The sequence below is a fragment of the Delphinus delphis genome, chromosome 6, assembly GCF_949987515.2.
Source record: "Delphinus delphis chromosome 6, mDelDel1.2, whole genome shotgun sequence".
Taxonomy (NCBI): domain Eukaryota; kingdom Metazoa; phylum Chordata; class Mammalia; order Artiodactyla; family Delphinidae; genus Delphinus; species Delphinus delphis.
In genome coordinates, this window is record NC_082688.1 from 74,888,694 (window position 1) to 74,910,966 (window position 22,273).

Genomic DNA, 22,273 nt, shown 5'->3' on the forward strand with positions numbered 1-22,273 from the left:
TCTAGAATTTTATATAAACAGAATCATAACTATGTACACATTTTTCTCTGGTCCTTCACTCAGCATAATTATTTTAAGATTTATCCATATATTTGCACATGTCACCAGTTTGTTCCTGTTCATTGCTGAGTAGTATTCCACTGTGAAGATAAACCACAGTTTATTTATTCATTCTTCTTTGTCTGACTTGGATTAATTATTTTTAATGATTCCATTTTATCTTCTTTATTGGTCTTTCAGTTATAATTCTTTGTTTTGTTATTTTAGTGGTTGCTTTAGGATATTGTGTATATCTTTAACTTATCATAGTCTACCTTCATGTTATACCTCATTATGTATAGTATAAGAACCTTGACAATGGCATGCTTCTACTTCTCCCTTCCTGGTCTTTGTGGTATTGTCATCACACATTTTCCTTTTACGTATTTTATAAGGTAATAACTACATAGCTATTTTTTTTCACACACATACACTGTATTTTATTTTTACAAGAGATAAACTGACACCAAGCATTGTAAATGGTTGACCACAACAAAAGCAACAATGATTGCAATTACTGAACACAAAACACACTCATACTATGTCATAATATTGACATTCAGTCCAGTAATCCTCCATTGTAACAACAGCTCCTTTACTTTGCAGTGAAAATTGGTTTGTATATTTTTTGCCTCTTGAGTCCTTGTGGGATTTTTTTTTTAATTCAAACAGAAAGTCAAAAAATTATAATCATCCTCATCAGTTCACTCAGTCCCATGTCATTAGTTTTTTTTTCATCTTGATCTTTCTGAAAATGCTTATTCATTCAGTTCAGCAGTACAGTCAGTTACCAGAAACCTGCATGTCTCAGAGTCTTTTCCATGAATTCCTTGAAGATGAAACCCTTTTATAGGAACATTTTTGCAAAAGCATCCGAGTACACCCAGAACTGTTTGTAAATGACAAAAGACTTTAAAATGACCACGGTTAAAGATTTGATGAAAGTTCATAATAATGCAATTGACAAGGAAATTTAGTTATTTCTGAGATATCCATTTTGCATAGCTATTATTTTTGACAGTCAATTATATTTTTAAACGATTACTAATAAGGAGCAAAATCTTACTATTTACCCATTTCTGCTGTTCTTCAGTCCTTAATGTAGATTCCAGATTTCCATCTGAGATCTTTCTCTTTCTGCTTGAAGGACTTTGAACATTTCTTTTTTTTTTTTTTTTTTTTTTTTTAACATCTTTATTGGGGTATAATTGCTTTACAATGGTGTGTTAGTTTCTGCTTTATAACAAAGTGAATCAGTCATACATAAACATATGTTCCCATATGTCTTCCCTGTTGCGTCTCCCTCCCTCCCACCCTCCCCATCCCACCCCTCCAGGCTGTCACAAAGCACCGAGCCAATATCCCTGTGCCATGCGGCTGCTTCCCACTAGCTATCTACCTTACTGCGTTTGTTACTATGTATATGCCCATGACTCTCTCTCGCCCTGTCACAGCTCACCCTTCCCCCTCCCCATAACCTCAAGTCCTGAACATTTCTTGTAGTTATGGTCTGCTGGTGATGAATGCTTTCAGCTTTTGTATGTCTGAGAATGCCTATTTGCCTTCATTTTCAAAGGATATTTTTGCTGGGTATAGTCAAGGTTGACAGATGTTATCTTTTAATACTTCAGAGATGTTGATCCACTGTCTTCTCACTTACATTGTTTCTGATTAGAAATCTGCTTTTTTTAAAAACATTTTTATTGGAGTATAATTGCTTTACAATGGTGTGTTAGTTTCTGCTTTATAACAAAGTGAATCACTTATACATATACATTTATCCCCATATCTCTTCCCTCTTGCGTCTCCCTCCCTCCCATCCTCCCTATCCCACCCCTCTAGGTGGTCACAAAGCACTGAGCTGATCTCCCTGTGCTATGCGGCTGCTTCCCACTAGCTGTCTATTTTACATTTGGTAGTGTATATATGTCCATATATACACTACCACTCTCTCACTTTGTCCCAGCTTACCCTTCCCCCTCCCCGTGTCCTCAAGTCCATTCTCTAGTAGGTCTGCATCTTTATTCCCATCTTGCCCCTAGGTTCTTCGTGACCGTTTTTTTTTAGATTCCATATATGTATTAGCATACGGTATTTGTTTTTCTCTTTCTGACTTACTTCACTCTGTATGACAGACTCTAGGTCCATCCACCTCACTACAAATAACTCAATTTTGTTTCTTTTTATGGCTGAGTAATATTCCATTGTATATATGTGCCACATCTTCTTTATCCATTCATCTGTCGATGGACACTTAAGTTGCTTCCATGTCCTGGCTATTGTAAATAGAGCTGCAATGAACATTTTGGTACATGACTCTTTTTGAATTATGGTTTTCTCAGGGTATATGCCCAGTAGTGGGATTGCTGGGTCATATGGTAGTTCTATTTTTATTTTTTTAAGGAACCTCCATACTGTTCTCCATAGTGGCTGTATCAATTTACATTCCCACCAACAGTGTATGAGGGTTCCCTTTTCTCCACACCCTCTCCAGCATTTATTGTTTGTAGATTTTTTGATGATAGCCATTCTGACCGGTGTGAGATGATATCGCATTGTAGTTTTGATTTGCCTTTCTCTAATGATTAATGATATTGAGCATCCTTTCATGTGTTTGTTGGCAATCTGTATATCTTCTTTGGAGAAATGTCTATTTAGGTCTTCTGCCCATTTTTGTATTGGGTTGTTTGTTTTTTTGATATTGAGCTGCATAAGCTGCTTAAATTTTAGAGATTAATCCTTTGTCAGTTGCTTCATTTGCAAATATTTTCTCCCGTTCTGAGGGTTGTCTTTTCGTCTTGTTTATGGTTTCCTTTGCTGTGCAAAAGCTTTTAAGTTTCATTAGGTCCCATTTGTTTATTTTTGTTTTTATTTCCATTTCTCTAGGAGGTGGGTCAAAAAGGATCTTGCTGTGATCTATATCATAGAGTGTTCTGCCTATGTTTTCCTCTAAGAGTTTTATAGTGTCTGGCCTTATATTTAGGTCTTTAATCCATTTTGAGTTTATTTTTGTGTGTGGTGTTAAGGAGTGTTCTAATTTCATTCTTTTACATGTAGCTGTCCAGTTTTCCCAGCACCGCTTATTGAAGAGGCTTTCTTTTCTCCATTGTATATTCTTGCCTCCTTTATCAAAGATAAGGTGACCATATGTAATGCTATTAATTTATAAACTGAAACTTTAATAACTTTCCTGGAGATTTTCCCAAAACATATTTGGAAAGTATTTTCCCCAGGATGTACAAGATAATATATTCAGTTTATCAGCTGGTATCTGAGTTTCAAATGGCATCTTTACATTGCTGTTTTGTAGCTTCTCAATATACATACAATGAAGAAGAATGAATCATTGCTTATTGTTCAATTTGGGGATTGGTTAAACTATTTATTAGTATGGTGGTATTATCTTCAGACCAGGCACTTCAGCACCATCTGAAACTTGTTAGAAATAAAACTTCTTGGACTCTACCCCAGACCTACTAAACATGAAACCTTGGGAATAGGGCTTAGCAAATTGTGTTTCAACAAACCCTCCTGATGATTCCGATGCATGCTAAAGTTTGATAACCACTGCTTTAGGAAATAATTAAGAACTTACATTGTGTTTAGTATACATGCCAAGGATTACTCATTATACCATCTGATTTTATGGACATTACTCTGTTGAAACAAACTTCTTCATAGTCCTTTTTATTTTCTTTAGAAATGGTGAGGCTTTAGGCAATAATTTAACTTTTACATATTTAGAGAATTTTTATTGTATATATTTTAAATGCCTCTAGTAGATAGAATAATCAGGCCTTGTCTGCATAGCTGTAAAGAAACTTTCCTGCCAAAATTTAAAACATTTTGTTGAATGTATAATTGATAAATTGGGTGAAGCTTGAAGCTAAAAGTTAGTTTAAAACATTAAACTTATATGTACTCATTTTAGCATACCAGTTTAGCAATATTTGATATATTAGTTTATCACTTACTGCTATAGTGATGTGTGAAAAGTAGGTGAGAGAGAGCCTGAATGTAAAAAGATGAAGTTTAATAGGACTCCAAAACTAATTAAAATTGAAGCAGGAATGGGGGAGGAGAAAGTGCTGTATCTTACTAAAATATGTGAAAATGTTAGAGGGGGTTTAGATAACTGCTCAATGTGAATTCATGTGATACAGCCTCCAGAACAGCTGGAATCGTAGATTACATTAACAAAAGATGAATATATGGACTATGAGATGAGAAGTGATAGTCTGCTTGGAATCCTGTTTCTTGGCATCATACTTTAAAAGGAATGAAGAAGAACTGGAGTAAGAGTAGAATGAACTCTTAGTCCAGAAGAACTGGGCTAAGAGTAGAATGAACAGAATGATAACAAGACTGAAACTATGACACATAAGGAACACTTGAAGGTACTGAATGCTCGAAGGTACTGGGATATTTAGCTTGCCTCAGAAGGACCCCAAGTGCTAGAAAGGAAAGAATCCTACCTTCCAGCAAAAGTACCTTGGTGTTTATTTTTGCCCCTCCTCTCTAATTTTATTTACTATCTGCTACTTTTTCACCTCTAAAATCAGTAGGTCTGCTGACTTGGGAGCCTTGCAGCCAGAGGAGTCACTAGCTTGTGCCTTGTTGTACACTGATCATGAGAGAAGATTGGGGTGGCTACCTGTTCTGGAAAATGGTGATCAGACCCTTCTCCAGGGTCAGAACTGCTTCTCAGAGTATAAAAGCCAAGATTGCTCTGTTAAGCCTTGATTCAAGAGAACATTTTATGATAGAGAGGTAAAAGAGTCAGATGACCTTACTGACAAGTGAGGAGAAAGGTGGTTATGGTGGTACTCAGCCCTTTAGTGCTGGAAGAAGAGCCTAGTTCCCTTACTCCACTGGCTGGCTATAGCTGAGAGTATCAAAAAGCAATAGTGTCCTTTCTACAATATCCCAAGTCTTTTGTAACAGTCCGTACTCATTTCTTCTTCCCCCCTTGTAAGGGGAAAGAGGCCTGAATTTATAGTGGAAATTTTTGGGTACTTGTCTTACTACAGCATAAATTTCTTGAAGGAAAATATCTTATTCATCTCTATAATTCCTCCGTTACCTGTTAAAATGCCTTGCTGATATGATACTTTCTATATAAAAGCCTTCTGAACTCTTTTCACCCATCTAGTTATCATAGTACTTCATATATAGCTTAGTTACAGTACTTATGTTGCATTGTAACTTTTTGCTTTTGTTCACCTAACAGATTGTACACCCTTCTAGGATAGAGTGGCAACTGTCTTGTTCATTTTGATATCCCCAGCACCTATTATAGTATCTGGCACATAATAGGTACTCACTAAACTTGGAAGAAATAAATTATGTAGAACTATGATCACATCAAATACTCAGAGTTTGAGGATAGCTCTAAAATAACCCTCATTTTATGAACGTGTCCTTTTCCCTCTCCTTTGGTCTCTTCATTGTTGATCTTTCTAAAATGATTAGACCCTTTTTATGGCCTGCTTTGCACCTCCAGTGTGATAACTGATTAGCTTCCCCTGTCTATGATCTTGTCCTCTCCTATAATATTAAATCTAAGGATAGATTTTGTAACAAGCCCTATATTTTACCCTACTTTAGGACTGCCCACATCTGTACATTGCCTCTTATGAGAAGCTCAGATATTAATCCACCAACTGAGAAATCACAAAATAGAGGAGTTCACTAGGGCCCTGATCTCTTCTCTTTTTAGCAACAGTGATATGGGAGGAGGTTTTATGAAGCTTGGGAATTTGCTAAGATATATGGGAGCTCTGTCCTAGCTAATCCAGCTGGCCAGCTGTATAGCTGGGAGACATTGACCAGATATGTCTTCCAGCTCAATCTGATGGCAACTTGGAGCATGGATTTGAGGGGAGAAGGAGGGAGGAATCTCCCAGGTTTCTGACTTGGTTGATAAGTGTATGGTGAAGGGCTTTCAAACATAATAGGCAATACAGAGGGGTACAGACTTTGAGGGGGAAGACTGATGCATTTAATTATGGATAGGCTGTGTATTAGGATGTCATGAAATGTGCCCACATGAATATATGTAGTAAACAATTGGATAAAACAATCTGAAAATTAGGAAAAAGGTCAAATTTAAGAGTTTTTAAACCACAAGAATGAGTGGGATTTCCTTGGATATAGTGTAGCATTAGAAGTCAATGAAGAGCAGAATCCAGAATTTAAATGAAGAAAGGGAAAGTTATGAAGGGAAGACAAAGAAGGAATGAGAGTAAGAAAAACCAGAAAAGCCCAACCCCCAAGCAACAAAAAACATAAGCGGAAAAATAATTGGAAGAAGAAAGGATGTATCAATAGTGTCAAATATTACAGAGTAAGATAACTTGAAACTGCCCCTTGGATTTGATAATTAAGGAGTCATATAATCTTACTGTGAACAATTTCATTGGAATGTCAGGAGGAGAAGCCTCATTGCAGTGTCGTAAGGTCTAATAGCAAGATGAGGAGCTGGAAACAGCATGTGTAGGAAATTCTCTTAAGTTTAGAAGAGGAAAGATAAGATGGTAGTTAAATGCCTATAAAGCCTAGGATGCAGGCCTTCTTCTTAATCCCTTAATGCCTGACCAATCTCCCAAGAGGACAACTTCTCAGACAGCCACACAAGGAACTAGGACTTTTTTAGAAACCTAGGCCATGGCAGATTCAGCAGATACTAGCTTTTCTGCTACTTCACATATGTTATATAATATTTACGAGCATATAAGCCTCCTGTGAGGATATTCCAGATCATGTATGCTGCAAGCTCATATTCTTTCTTTGTTTCCCATCCGAAAAACTATTGCCATAAATTACTGAATGGTAACATCATTATAGGGCTAATCTTAATCTGTCTATAATGTATTTTTCAAAAAAAACTTAATCATATACAAACTTTGTTATTAGTGAAACAAAAAGATCTCTCCCCTTCCCCTTACAACTAATCGTGCTGCATCATTATGCCCTGAGACCATTGTTAATCATCTGAACTGATCAGTAAAGTTGTTAATGCATCCAAAGTCTTAGAGTGAACCAAATGTTTCCCATTTGTTCTGAGTGTTCACTGGCTGGGAATTCATGACCTCTGGGTATTTACTATCCTTATACAGTAGCTTTCAGCCTTTTTATTATGAGTACTGGTGGTGGGGGCCTTGACAAGGTTTTCTCTGTATAAGGATTGTCCTCGGTGAATTTGGGAAAAATGTTTTCAGACCAGAAAGCAGAAAAGCTGTCTGCTGACCTGGGTCTCTGACTTTGCCATCACCTTTGTGTAATTGTAACTCACTTCCCACCCAAGCAAGTATACAAGTGGAAGTCCGTAGCGTCCACGTAATTAGGGGCTCTATTCTGACTGTCTACCTCCACTCCCTAATGTTATTGCTGCTCTAGCCGGTACTTGGCAAAACTGTAGAGCTTATAGGAGGATAGATAGAACACAGACTGACCAATGGGTTTTAGCCTCTGGACTCTAACTATTGGCTCCCCCATTTTCTTAGAACTCTTCTTCCTAAAGTCCTTCTAAATGCCAGCTTCTTACTAGGAACACCCTTAGGAATCTCTTATTCTCTCCATCTTTGCTGGGCATTGTCTTAGTAAGCTTCCTTTGTTTCTCTAGAATGCTAAGATCTAACTGACTTTAATGAAGAAACTGTACAGATTGGATCAAGCACAAATTTATTCTGCTTTCTTTACCTGGGTCTCTGGGAGCACAGGACTGCAGCCATCTCACTAGTTCAGGAAAATAGCCCTGGGCCTCCAAATCTCAATTTCTGTTACACTGAAAATCCTGTTTTTCTAAAATAATCATGATCCACCTCTACTAATGGTCCCTTTATGCAGCTAAAGTGTCCGATTTCATCCATCTATACGGGCCATGGATTTTTGCCCTTTTAATCATGTCTTTTACATATATTAAATGCAACATGGCAGTTTCTTCCTCAATTTTCTTTTTATTTATTTATTTTTCAGTACCACAATGTCCTCGATTACCCAAGCCAGAGACCTGGGAGTCACACTTGACTTCTCCCTCTCTGACCCTCACCAAAATCCTCACCTCACTCTGGCTCTTAAATGTCTCAAAAGAAAATCCTCTACCTTACATCCTAATTGCCCAGGCAGTCTTCCTCTTTCATTTGGATTACTTTGACAACCTCCTAACTGGTCTTATTGCCTCCACTCTTACTTCTCTTTTATTCTCCAGATCAGAAATGCAAGTTGATAATTTTATTCCTCTGCTTAAAATTCTTCAGTAATCTTTGCCCTTAGGAGAGAATCCAGACTTTTATAACATGTGTCTTATAAGGTCTCTCATAACCTGCCTCATCTTTGTGCCACTTTTTCACTTCACATTCTCTGCCTCAGAACTCTTTCGGTTTTCTGTGCTACCATATTCATCCTCACTTTCATATTTCTGTACTTATAATGCTTTGACTTTCAACTCCTTCTATATTTTGACCAAGTAACTCCTATTCATCCATTCTTTATAATGCAGCTTAAATATTACTTCTTTAGAGGAAAATTTCCTGAATCCCTGAACTAGATTAATTGTCCTTGCTGTGTGCTGCTATAGCACCCTTTACTTTCATATGATAGCACTTAGTACATTTTAATTGTTAAATCTCTAGACTTTAAGCTCTGTGAGGGAAGTAACCCTGCCATCTTGTTTGCTGTTATGAGCTATTCAGAGATGAAATGAAATTTCATGGGAGCTTATGTTTCCCGTCACCAGTGTGTGCATGCGTAGGTTGAATAGCTCCAAGTTGGAAGTGAAATAGAGAACCATTGGAGAGTCTTTCAGTCCTTTCCAGTCAGGGGATTGTTCTTTCCAAATAGTCAAACATACACATATATATAGCTGTTTTGAAAGACCCTGTAAGTCAATGTAAATGAATTTCACCTAATTGAAAATACTGAATATTTAATGACTAATGGCATATCGAGAACCTAAGAGATATTTCTAATTTAGAGTACTATATCTTAAGTTCTTGAAACTAATGTTAAATTTTTTATCTCTTATAGGTGAAATGAATCAGAAGTACAAGGAGCTAAAAAAAAGGGAGGAAAATATGGACAGTAAGTGATAATCTTATAGATGTGAAAATATATTCTCAGTTGTTCATTTATACTGAATCAGAGATCTCATTTTGAGAAGATTTAATGACTAATAATAGAAGTGCAGAAGTGTGGACATTCAAAGCATTTGCCTTGAAGTATTACTAAATATCTAGCATAGTTTAGATGGGTAGAGAATTCTAGAAAGATTTTGTACATGTGTATGTATGTGTATGACTGTATGTTAGGGATAGATTCTAAAGCTAATACGTACATTTATAGTCTGTATAATCTATGGACCACTCATTGATTGTTGAATGTTCTCTTTCACATGCTTCACCTTTAATATCTTTCACCTTTTTTTTAAGCTTTTCATAGTACTTATCTCATTATTTATTAGCCCTCACCTCTGATTTTGTTTCTTGGTTCTATTACTGACTGAAGCTTTAGTAGCCTTCTATTGTAGCTTCTTATTCACTTTTTTAAAAAATCTGAAAAAAAAATCTGAATTTGACTTTGTAAATAGATCTTCACTTAAACTTATGTTGTACATTCATAAGTTTATCAAAATTGACTATATTAACAATTACTGGTTTCCTTTTTAAATTATTATTTTTTAAAAATCTGACATTTTTATAGGTCTGAGGCCGATTGTTACCTTCATAGAAACATGTCATAAAGCAGTAATTACCAACTCTGGCTTAACGATATCCCAAGATTTCTTTAAAATCTCAGCAAGTACCAAAAATTATCTCAGAATTAATTTGTTGTTTCATGCTAATAGTAAAATTATTTTAAGTTAATTTTTGGAAGATCCATAGAAATATTTTAAGAATGTAAGTAATAGCAAATTATGTACTAATTCTATGTTAGAGAAGAAAAGGGAGGATTTCTTAGAATATTTATTTGTAACAATAAATTACTAAACTTACTTAGTTGAGACTAATTTGGCATTATAAAATACTCAATTTGCAGGTAGTTAGTAATATTTTCCAAAGTAAAGTTAGTGGCTAATTATAGATGTTAATTGTAGGTGTATCAGTGAGATCCTAGTGTAAAAACATAGGATTTATTCTCATCTCCATTTTATCAACTGTTACTTCTGAGCCTGAATTTATAAATTTTTAGTTTATTTATATTAAGGTCATAACAAACTTTAAAAGCCTGAAAGTATGTAGAAATGTTCTTATTGAGTAGTTTAATTACCCTTGGGTTAATAAAAAATTAAACAGTGATAGTTTAAAATTTGCCTTGAATTTCTAAAAAGTACTTTTCACACCTACAAATCAGAGCTTATGTAGTGTTTAGCTATATCAGCAGTAGCATCTCATCATATTTTTCAATTGGCAGCCTTTATTGAGACTTTTGAGGAAACTAAGAACCAGGAACTGGAAAGGAAGGCACAGATAGAAGCCAACATTGTTGCACTCTTGGAGCACTGTAGTCGAGTAAGTACCATGTACCTGTCTTAGTGTCTTCATTATTTTTACTGTGATTACCTTTCTAAATACAACTCAAAAACTGCAGTGGTTCACTATTATGTAAGAGTACAGGATACCTAATGAGTATCTTGATTCCTCAAAAAACATTTATTGAGCAGCTACTATTGTGTGGTACCATAGGAGGAAAAATGCGTGGTCTCTTTTCAATATTCTAAGTGTTTTAAAAATCCAGTCAGTTCCTAAAATAGAATAGTTGATTTTTTTCTACAGTAAAATAAAGAAAATGTAAAAGAAACGATTCTGAATTTTAATTTAACCTCTCCTTATTGAGAAAACCACTTTGAATCTCACTGTATTCTTTTATAAAATATATATATAATGAATGATGTATTTCAAAAAAGAATACCCTTTCAAAACATCCAGTCCTTTAGCAGCATTTTCAAGAGTTTTATTGGAAAGTTAAATCAGTGGAATTTTTTCCACTTTTATGTCTCTGCAAATACAGAATATAAATCGTATGAAACAGATATCCTCTATCACCAATCAAGAGCTGAAGATGATGCAGGATGATCTCAATTTTAAATCTACTGAAATGCAGAAATCACAAAGTACGGCTAGGAATCTGACTTCAGGTGAGGAAACAACCTAGATTTTAATATCCTTTTTTTCTGTAACAAACTGGAACTTTTAAAATCTAATGTTATTCTCTTTGATTTTTTTTGAAAGACTGAGGATATAATTTATGACTGCCTATTGCTGCAGTCATTCATAGGCTCAGAATTTTTTGTGACTTTTCATATCAACTTAATAGTAATTCATTGGAATATTCTCACTCATTTAACATTTATTGAGTATTTGCTTTATGCCTTTGCTGTAACTTGAGTATACAGGGATTAAAAAAAAAAAATCCAGTCTGTTTCCTCAAGAAACTTGCAATCTGGTGGAATGCCAAACAAACAATTGAAGTGTAATGAAACAGTGTTAAGACAGAAGGATAAGGAGCAATGGACGTGCACAGGGCTCATATCCACTGTGGTCTTGGGTAGTTAGGAGAGAGGTATCCTAGAGGTGGTAATGTTTTAATTATAGTTTCAGCCATTATGACTAACATGAGACTAGAGTAGCATTTTCCAAAAGAAATGTAATGCCAGCCACATATATATTTTGAATTGCCTAGTAGCCACATTAAAAAAGTAAAAAGAGACAGGTGAATTTTAATAATATATTATATTTAACCCAGTGTATTCAAAATATTATCATTTCAACATGTAGTCAATATAAAATGATCAATGAGATTTTACAGTTACAGCCCATCTCAATTTGGACTGGACACATTCCAGTGCTCAAAAGTCATATGTGGCTAGTGGCTGCCATTTGGATAGTCCAGGTAGAGATTAGAAACAAATATAATTGAGCTTAAAGAGCCTAGGATAAAGTCAAGTCAAAATTTGTATAGTATCTTTGGTTTTCTGAAGTGGTGGATTCTAACTATGATGGTGTATGGTGACTTTGAATTAGCTATGTTTTATTTATCTACTGGAAATTACTCTGGCAGTTGTGAGATCATGGAGAAGGAAGACGCTATTTGCTAACTTAAAAATGTTTAAAGATTCCCAAAATGGAATAGTTTCCATAATATCCCTTTATCTGGAATCCCCAAATCTAAAAAAGCTCTTTACAGCAAAACCTAACCTGACCTGAACTGACGTGAGGCTTTTTAATTATCCTACCTAGTGTGACTGTTCATACTTTTTGCTGCAGAAGTATATTTATCTACTTGATGTCGGATGCTGCCTCAGACCCTGTCATGGGAGTTATATAATAATCAGTATATACACTATATTACTTTTCTAAAATTCAAAGAATTCTGCATTCTAAAACACAACTGCCTAGGAGTTTTATATAAAGGATTGTGAATCCACAAATGCATATTGAACGCTGTTAACATGCAGTTGAATTTAAATTGATGATATAGGTGGAAAATTGTCATTCTGTACATTTATTTTATCTGCCCAGATTTGCTTAAAGTTTGTTTGCCATAGTTTTATTTGTATATCTGAATTATATTCCACGTAAGTGGAGTAGGTGCATTCTAAATTTGATTTATACCTACTGTTGGTTTAATTATGAGTATTTTTTTAATTGTGATAAAAAACACACGAAATTTACCATCCTAACTATCTGTAAGTGTACAGTATAGTAGTGTTAACTATCTACACATTGTTAATGCAACAGATCTCTAGAACATATTCATCTTGCAGAACTGAAACTTATACCATTGAACAGCAGCTCCCCATTTCCTCCTCTTGAGCTCCTGCTAACCACACTCTACTTTATATTTCTAAAAGTTTGACTATTTTAGATACCTCATATAAGTGGGATCAGGCAATATTTGCCTTTTTGTGACCAGTTTAGTTCACATCGTAATGTCCTCAAGGTTCATCTGTGTTGTGACACGTGACAGGATTTATTTTTAAGGCTGAATAATATTCTGTAGTATGTACATACCACATTTTCATTATTCATTCATTCGTTGGTGGACATTTAGGTTATTTCCACCTCTAGGCTATTGTGAAATCCTGCTGCAGTGAACATAAGTGTGCAAATATCTCTTCAAGATCCCATTTTCAATTATTTTGGATGTATACAACTATGAGTGTTTTTACATCTTTATTTTCTTTTTTCTATAAGCTGAAGAATTTTATGTTTAATTATTTCATCTAAGAAACTTCTGTTTTGTGTTTTAGACCATAGTTTTAAATTTTTCATTTTCTAAAGTCAATACTAATTCAACAAGTTTTTGCCTCCTTTAAGCTACCTTTGTATAATGGCTGTCGAGAAACATACATTTTTTAAAAGGGTAAATATCAATACCGGGAAATGAATTCAATAATCAGGACTTTGTATTCCTTTCATACTTTTATACTTTGTGTTTACATTTCTTTTAAAAACCTAGTCTTCTCCAGAGATGTAGAATTAAAAAAGAATGAGAACTGGCTTCAATGGAGATAAAAATCTGGTTTGTTACTATGATAAGGATTTTACTGAAAGTTTCCCTTTTAAAGTTTGAATTATCTGACCCCTACAATTAATTTCATTTAGTCAGTTATTTTTAAGTGTTAATTTAAGCCAAGCATATAAATTGTTTTTCTTCTCTTACTACCATCCCCCACAAGAAACTTTTTCTATCTGGAAATCACCATAAGAGGTTTATAATATTCTGGTTCATCTTTCAGAGATAATGAATTTTACATTCCCCTTTTGTGAACTGCCTCCCTTTGACCCTTGAAGTTAAAATTGGAACTCACCTGATTTTCTTAGTGTACTCTGTGCTTCTTAATGGAGCAATATCACTCCCAAGGGGGCAAAATTACTTCTTGGGGGGAGGGTAAAAAAATTTTATATACTAACTATAAAGGTGTGTGGCCCTCCAAAAGGTCACTGTACATAAACAGATATACATCTGTAATATAAAAAATTCATGGGAGGTGACTGTGAAAACAATAGTCTAAAAAAGGCTCCTTAGGGGGACATTAATGAAAAAAAAAAGGTTAAGATACACTGATAAACTGCATGAGTAAAGAGACAAGGAACCTGTCAGCAATAGTTTTTATTTATATTTTTGGAAAGGAAGCTCCAGGGAATAAACAAATGCGCTGATGGCAGAATATTTCAGGAACATTTCCCCAGGTCAAAGTGGTTCCTTCTGAGTTTTGCTACTATGTACACACTACTTGGTAAACTTTGCAACTTCATAGCATATCAGAAGGAACTAGTCTGCATCCTCTTCCTGTCTCTTCTCTTGGAGAAGCTTTTAGCTTTTCATGGGGTCCTGCGGTTGAAGGAAGATAAACTTTACCCTGTACCAACCAACCGTTTTCTCCCTTTCTCTAGAAAAAGCAGTATATATAGTTTAAAAATGTATTTCCCTAATATATCTTTAAATTAAACTTGTAGTTAGATTTATATAACTTTTCACCGAACAGCCAAAATATACAAAGTAAGTACATTTCCTATTTAGAGCATTGAAACACCATAAGCTTCAGTGACTTTGATTCAGCACTTTGATTCTCAACTTAACTATTTCCAACCCTAGTAGAAATATTAATCCAATAAAACAAAACCCTCAACATTTCAGTCCATATATTGGTATATCTTTTAAAATAACATATAGTCAATGTGGTTGAGTCTTAAGACTCTTTAAAGAGACAGAAGGAAATGTTCACATTTAATTATACCAACTTAGGACAAATTTGGTTGGTAACAACCTCCTTTCTTAAATCAATGTCTTTTGAAGCTTTTTTTTTTACTATTTGGTATTTTATACTCTATGTGATTTTTGTTATATTCATAAGTAGAGAGTTGCTCGATTCTTGAACATGACATTTTTATTATAATGTCACCTTCCAGGTATATTTTAATCTTTCTGATTTCATAGGTAGAAGAGGAAGGTTTAATAATTAGCAGCTTTGTATTGATTTTTCCATTAGAGAATCTTTATAGGTAATAAAACTTAAATTAAGTCCAAGTAAATTTTGCTAAATCTTACATGAAGAAACCAACTTACTTACTCATTGCCTGCCCTGTATAAGAGAGACATCCTGGTAAGAAGGAGTGCCAAAAATCTGTGTATAAACTCTAACCAAATCCTAATCTGACTACTGAAATGTGTATGCATTGAGTAGGCTTTATGGGACCTAGGAAAAAGCAGCAGCTAGAAGTTGAAAGAACTGAGTACAGAGATTTAAGATGCTACCCACTCCAAAGGAGAAAAGTTTAGAGATTTATTTAGTTCGGCAAAGTTAATTGCTTATTTATAATATATATCAGCACTTTTCAAAGGAGCAGAATGCAAAGTCTCTACAACATGTTATTTAAAATGTCCATTATAAAAATTTACATTTAGTAAATTTACTAAATTTACATTTAGTAAAAATGAAGAAAGAAGAAAATGTGAGTCAAGGGGAATCACTACACACTGAACCTGAGATAATCCAGATGTTGAAATGAAAAGAAAAAGGACTTTAAAAGTTTATAAACATATTTAAGGGCTTGAGGGAAAATAAAAGCATAAAAAATGAACAGATTGGAGAATCCCACAGAGAAATGGAAATTACAAAAAAGAACCAGGTGAAAATTCTAGAGTTGAAAATATAACTAAAATGAAAAATTCACTGACCTGAATAGAAGATTGAAGACAGCAGAAAAAAAGAATCAGTGAACTTAAAGATAAATAAATAGAAATTATCTAATCTGAAGAAGAAAAAAGAATGAACAGAGCCTAAATGACCTGTGGGACAGTTTCAAGCAGTCTAATTTACATGTAATTGGAGTCCCAGAAGGAGAGGAGGGACAGCGAATGGGGGAGAAAAGATAGTTGAAATAATGGCTGAAATTTTTCTGAAAATTTAATGAAAAACTTAATTGTACAGATCTAAGAAACTCTTTGAACCCCAAACAGGGTTAATGTAAAAATTCCTTACCTAAGCACATCATCATCAGACTGCTGAAATGCAGCAATAAAGAAAGAACAATAAAAGGAGCCAGAGAAAAATAATATGTATACACAGGGTACAATATATCCCACTATGAGATTAAATTTTATCATAAAAATCATTGTGAAGTTTGTATTTTACTCTGAAATGTGTTACTTTAATATAAAAATCTACCCCTAAATCTAAGTAATTTAAGGAAGATGTTCATATTTGGCTTTTGACACTCTGAAATACCACTATTTTTTTGAGGGTATTCATATTCCTACTTTAAACTAGAGGAAAAGTGAAGGTAAAATGTTCTAAGATGACAATGCATCACTGTATGCCTCTACAAATAAGTAACTACAGGATGTATTGGGTTATTCCCATGCCTATTCCTGGGAACACAGAAGAGAAGAAACTGGCCAAGGCAGGTTTGAATCCAGATTTCTTCATCTAAATATACAGGATATATATTTCAATTCCATTTTAGTATCTGTTTTTGAGTTAGCTGAAATCAGATTTTATTTTGGTATCTATAAGGAAGGCAGAACAAAGGATGGGGCCTGGGGAAAGAAGCCTGAAGTAGCAAAATTGACCAAGTGTTACTCTTCCTCTTCCCACAACTCACTGTTGCTCATTGAGGCATCTTTGGATCGTAAAGTAACATTTGCTATTGTAAAATATGAACCTTTCATAAACGTGATAACAATATCACTCAGCACCAAAGCTTGAATGGCTGTTGACCTTGGACAGTAATTACCTTTCTAAGCTTTAGTTTCCTCATATAATAAAATTTACCCTTGCCCAGGGCTATTAGGGAAAGTAAATCAGATAATATATAAAGCCAGGCACATTCCAGGTTCTCAGTAATGTTGGTTTCCTCTTAAACCTTTCTTTCTCTTTAAAAAAGAGACCTTTAAAGCCAGCATCACAAAGTTAAGAAGTCTCTGAAATAGAGAAGGTAGGTATTATATAATCCTACCAGAATGGAATATTTTTAAAAATACTGTTTTCTGATTATAAATGGAATTCATATTCATTATAGAGGATTTAGGAGATGTAAGCAAGCATAAATAAAAACTAAAAATACAATCCCACTATCAAAAGTTTATTACTATTAAAATTTTGGTATCTTTTTAGTCTTTTTTCCGTATTTTATCACATCTTGGAAAAAAATAAAAAGCCTATTCCGAGTATTCTCTGCCCAACTATTATCCCTCTCTTTCAAAGGTTTCACAGTCAAATTTCTTAAAACCTTCCTCTCACTCTTGATTCCATTTCTTTCTGTGAAATCTGTTCTCAGAAGATACATCCAGGTTCTCCTGGTCAGTAAATTCAACACATATTTTGCCATCTTTTTCTTTTAATCTCTAAGTAATATTCTGTACTACAAACCACTTCTTTATTCTTGAAATATCTTTTCCCCATGACTTCTGATTTTTCTCTTATTTCTTTGGTCATTTCTTATTCTATATGGATCCTTCATGTTAATTTATTCTTTAAAAATTTGGTATTCTTATAGGTGCAGTCATGAATCCTTTTCTGTTGATGATTTGAACCACTCCCATTGTTTCAGGTGCCATCTCTATGCTGGTGGTTTCAGAATCTGTATCTTCAGAGCTCACATTTTTCCCTCTGGGCTTTAGACCCATATTTCTATATATGGACATCTTTACTTATCTCTGTTTGGATGTTTCTGAGGTATCTCAAACTCAACAAATCCTAAATCGACTTCAGTGTATCATAAATCCCTCCAACAGACAAAAATTTATATGTCCCTCTGCTTACCCTCCCATACGCTCATTTATTCAAGTTGGAAACGGGATTCCGCATTTTCTCTCGCTCAACTACTGTATCCGGTTGATTGCCTGTTTTGTTAATCCTAAATGCCTAATCTTTTTTGAGTCCCTCCAGATCTCTCCTGCACTGTTTCTTCATTTATTTTTATCTGACATAACTGTATATTTTATATATATAGTCTTTTTCCACTGGAATATAAGTTCTTTGTTTGTTGCTATATTCCCCATGCCTTTCTATTTGCCTGGCACATAGAAAGCATTTATTTAATAAATACTGGGTTTTTTTAAAGATTTTTTTTTGATGTGGACCATTTTTAAAGTCTTTATTGAATTTGTTACAATATTGCTTCTGTTTTATGTTTTGGTTTTTTGGCCGTGATGCATGTGGGATCTTAGCTCCATTACCAGGGATCTAACCTGCACCCCCTGCACTGGAAGGTGAAGTCTTAACCACTGGACTGCCAGGGAAGTCCCTAAATATTGTTTAATGAAAAAAAAATCCCCACCAGTCTAAGATTTCTTGCCTAGATCACTGAATCAACACTTAACTGGTCTTCCTGCACATAGTTATGCTATTTCGATTAATTGTCCACATGGCAACTAGAGAGAACTTTCTAAAATTTAATTATGTTACTCTCTGATTTGAAACTCATTGATGACTTGCCACAGCCCTTAGCATAAAGTCCCAACTCCCTGTCTTGACTTAAGCCCTTCATGAACTGAAATCCTTCAATTTTTCAGTTTTCTCTCCTACCACCATCCACTTTGAACTTTGGGTTCTAGTCATACTTCTCTTATTTGTGCAAAGGTACCATGCTTTCTTACCTCTAGACTTTTAGACTTTACCTCATGCTTTCTTACCTCTAGACATTTTTGCACATGTTGATTATTTTCTCTGGAACACTCACTTTTTCCTTTGTGTGGTTGATTCCTAATCCTTAATGCCTTAGTTAAAAGGCATGTCTTCAGAGAATTCTTTTGACCAATGCCACATGTTCTGTGGTACCCTGTATTACTCTTTTCATAGTAGTTATCCAGTTTACTGTAAGTGCTTATTTAATTTCCTAATTTAACCTCTAGAATATAGCTCCTCGAGTGAAAACAATGATGTCTCTGTTGATTTCCATTATATCCTCAGCACCTGGCACATAGTAGATGCTCAATACTTTTGAAAGAAAGAATCGCGCACACACATACACACACACATGGGCAATTTTCATTATTTATGGAGTCTGTATTTGTAAACTTGCTCTCTCACTGAAATTAATTTGTAACCCCAAATTCATATTTGCAGCACTTTCATGGTCATTTGTGAACACACGCAGAGGTGAAAAATTGGAATTCAAATTTGAAAAATTTGAATGCTCGAGTTACCAGTGGAGGTTGATTAAGGCAGCACTATGCCTTCCTGCATTAGTTCTCATACTATAAACAAGTATCCTTTTCATGGTATATTATTTAATGTCACTTTTTTTTTTTTAACCACACTTTTGTGTGTTTTTGCTAGTGCTTTTGCTATTCAAAATGGCTCCCAAGTATAGTGCTGAAGTGTTGGCTAGTGTTCCTAAGCGCAAGGCTGTGATGTGCCTTACAGAGAAAATATGTCAGTTATATAAGCTTCACTGAGGCATAAGTTGGCCTTGAGTTCAATGTTAACAAATCAATAATATATATTAAATAACATATTTAAAGAGAAACATACATAAAACAAGGTTATGTATTAGTTTGATGATGAAAGTATCATCAAAATTGATAAAAGTATCGTAACCAGAGACTCACAGAAACCTAATCCTGTATTTCCCATAGGAGTTCAGTATTTGCTAACTCAGTGTTTACAATGACTTTTCGGAATATAACTACTACAAATAATGAGAACTGACTATATATGTACTTAAAAAATTTTGCTCATAACGTTTCATAACTTGCTTTTTTCTCCACATAACTGTGTGTATATGTCATGCACATATTAAAAATGATGAATCTTTATCTCATATATTATTAAGTAAGAAAAAGAACTATGTGTGTTCTTACATGTTTGTATGAGAATGGAGACAAATGTGATTAATATACATCGGTTTATGTTGGTTACCTGGGGGGTAAGTAATTTTTTAAAAATTTATCTTTGTATTGTCTCACTAGTTGCAGTGAATGCATGTTTCTTGTGCAGATACTCTTGTAAAAAAATGCATGATTTTTAATGATTGCATTTCCTTTTGTGTAAGGAATAAAATTTCGACTAATTATGGCCTTGAATCTTCCTGCGTTTCAGATAGTCAGCGTCTACAGTTGGATCTACAAAAAATGGAGCTACTGGAAAGTAAAATGACTGAGGAACAACAGTCTCTAAAAAGCAAAATTAAGCAAATGATAACTGATCTGGAAACATATAATGATTTGCCAGCTTTAAAATCATCAGGTGAAGAAAAGAAAAAGGTAAATGGTAACAGTTCTATGAAATTGTAATTCAAGTTGGTTTTTTCTTGATTAAATTTAATAATATATGTATTTTTAAAAATTTATTATTTTCAATTGACTATTTGATATATAATCTAAGAAAAAATAAAGAAGTTTACATATATAGTAGGAATTTAGAGTGATTTAAGTTTCAAAACAAAAGACAAACATTGAAAAGCAAGTAATAGTGTACTTCAAATATAAACTTTGTTAAATGCAAATTTGATAACGATATTTCTGTACTTAAGACTTCTCAGTGGCTTTTCATTGCCATTTACATTAATTTAAAGTAAATCTGGGACTTCCCTGGTGGTGCAGTGGTTAAGAATCCACCTGCCAATACAGGGGACACAGGTTTGAGCCCTGATCAGTGAAGATCCCACATGCCGCAGAGCAGCTAAGCCCGTGCGCCACAACTACTGAGCCTGTGCTCTGGAGCCCGCAAGCCACCACTACTGAAGCCCGCACGCCTAGAGCCCGTGGTCTGCAACAAGAGAAGCCACCGCAAAGAGAAGGCCGTGCATCACAACAAAGAGTAGCCCCCGCTCTCTGCAACTAGAGAAAGCCCGCGCGCAGCAAGGAAGACCCAATGCAGCCAAAAATAAATTAATTAAATAAATAAATTTACAAAAAAATTTTAAAATAAAGTAAATCTGGTGGAGTACAAACACATATGACAGCCCTAATAAGTTATTATTAATATAGTTAATTTAGCTTATTATCATTAAAAGGATATTTTTACAAACAGCTTTTAGAGTAATTATAGCCTTGGTAGAATTTTATCAGAATATTATTGAAATTGTTTAAGTCAAATGCTGTTTATATTGGTTTACTAGGTATCTGCTAAAGCCTGTTACTTACTTCTGTTTGGATCTATCTAGAAATTGCATCAGGAGAGAACAGTATTATCAACCCGCAGAAATGCCTTTAAAAAACTAATTCAGAAACTAAACACAGAATATGAGACACTAAAAACACAATTGCAAGAAAACGAGACACATTCTCAGGTAAAAAGAAAAAAATAAGACTGAAATTCATTCTGTTTTTAGGCTATCTGGCCTGTTCTCTTGATCTATATTTTCACTCCCAAAGCAATCCATTCCCTTTTTTTTTTTCACCTGCTTTATTTACCTTCCAGATTTTCTGGCTTTGAAGATAACTAGATTCTGTATAGTCTCCACTCAGAATGAATTTACTCCTGCTTTCCTGACTTCTGTAAACTTATATCGAAGGCCAACTCTATGCTAGGCACTGTTCTGGGCACAGCCATTATGGTAATGGCTTTTAAAAATTTCAAAAGTAAAGTTTTTAATGCAGAAACTTTGCTAATACATAAATGCTGCAGATAACAAAAATGAGCCGTAATGACTAATATCCCACCACCCAGGAGATGATTCTGTGTATATGAAGACAGATATTTCTAGTCTATATTTCTATGTTATGTGTACACTTAGTTTATACATGTACATACGTACACATTTATTTCTGTATATTTATAGAAATGGTACCATATTGTACCTATTATTTGGAAACTTGTTTTTCATTATTAACTATACATCATAAATACTTTCCCTTGTCAGTAGATTTTGTAAAAATATGATTCTATATAATATTTGACTATATGGATATAGCATAATTTACTGAGTCAATTCCAAATTGTTGGACATTTAGGTTATTTCTTGTTTTCAAACTATTCAAATAATGCTATAAAGAGCAGTAATGTTCTTGAATTTCTTTATTTACATCTCTGATTATTACACAGGATGCATAGACAAGCCCCCTTTTCATATCACTCATCCTGTTGATAATTACCTGAACAAGGTCTAAGGTCTTCTGCATTGAGAGCTCTTTCTAAGGGCAGAAATGATGTCTCTTTCCCTCACTTTCTTCCCAGCACTGTGCTAGTGGTTGGCACATAATAGGTGTTCAATAAGTATTTGTTGGAGGATTAAATGAAGCATGCGTGTCATATACAAAATCAGTAATTGTGGTCTGATAAAGG

The 22,273-nt window shown here is 34.4% G+C and overlaps 1 protein-coding gene across 3 annotated transcripts in view; it reads left to right on the forward strand.

Annotated features, from left to right (window-relative positions):
- The window catches only part of IFT74 (intraflagellar transport 74), a 78,958-nt gene that overhangs the window by 52,479 nt on the left and 4,206 nt on the right, over nt 1-22,273 (forward strand). For all 3 annotated transcript variants that reach the window (XM_060014858.1, XM_060014857.1, XM_060014859.1), the window contains 5 exons: nt 9,067-9,120; nt 10,450-10,547; nt 11,047-11,173; nt 20,087-20,250; nt 21,153-21,278. In XM_060014858.1, coding sequence (XP_059870841.1) covers nt 9,067-9,120; nt 10,450-10,547; nt 11,047-11,173; nt 20,087-20,250; nt 21,153-21,278 — 569 coding nt within the window. The remainder of the gene's footprint in view (nt 1-9,066; nt 9,121-10,449; nt 10,548-11,046; nt 11,174-20,086; nt 20,251-21,152; nt 21,279-22,273) is intronic.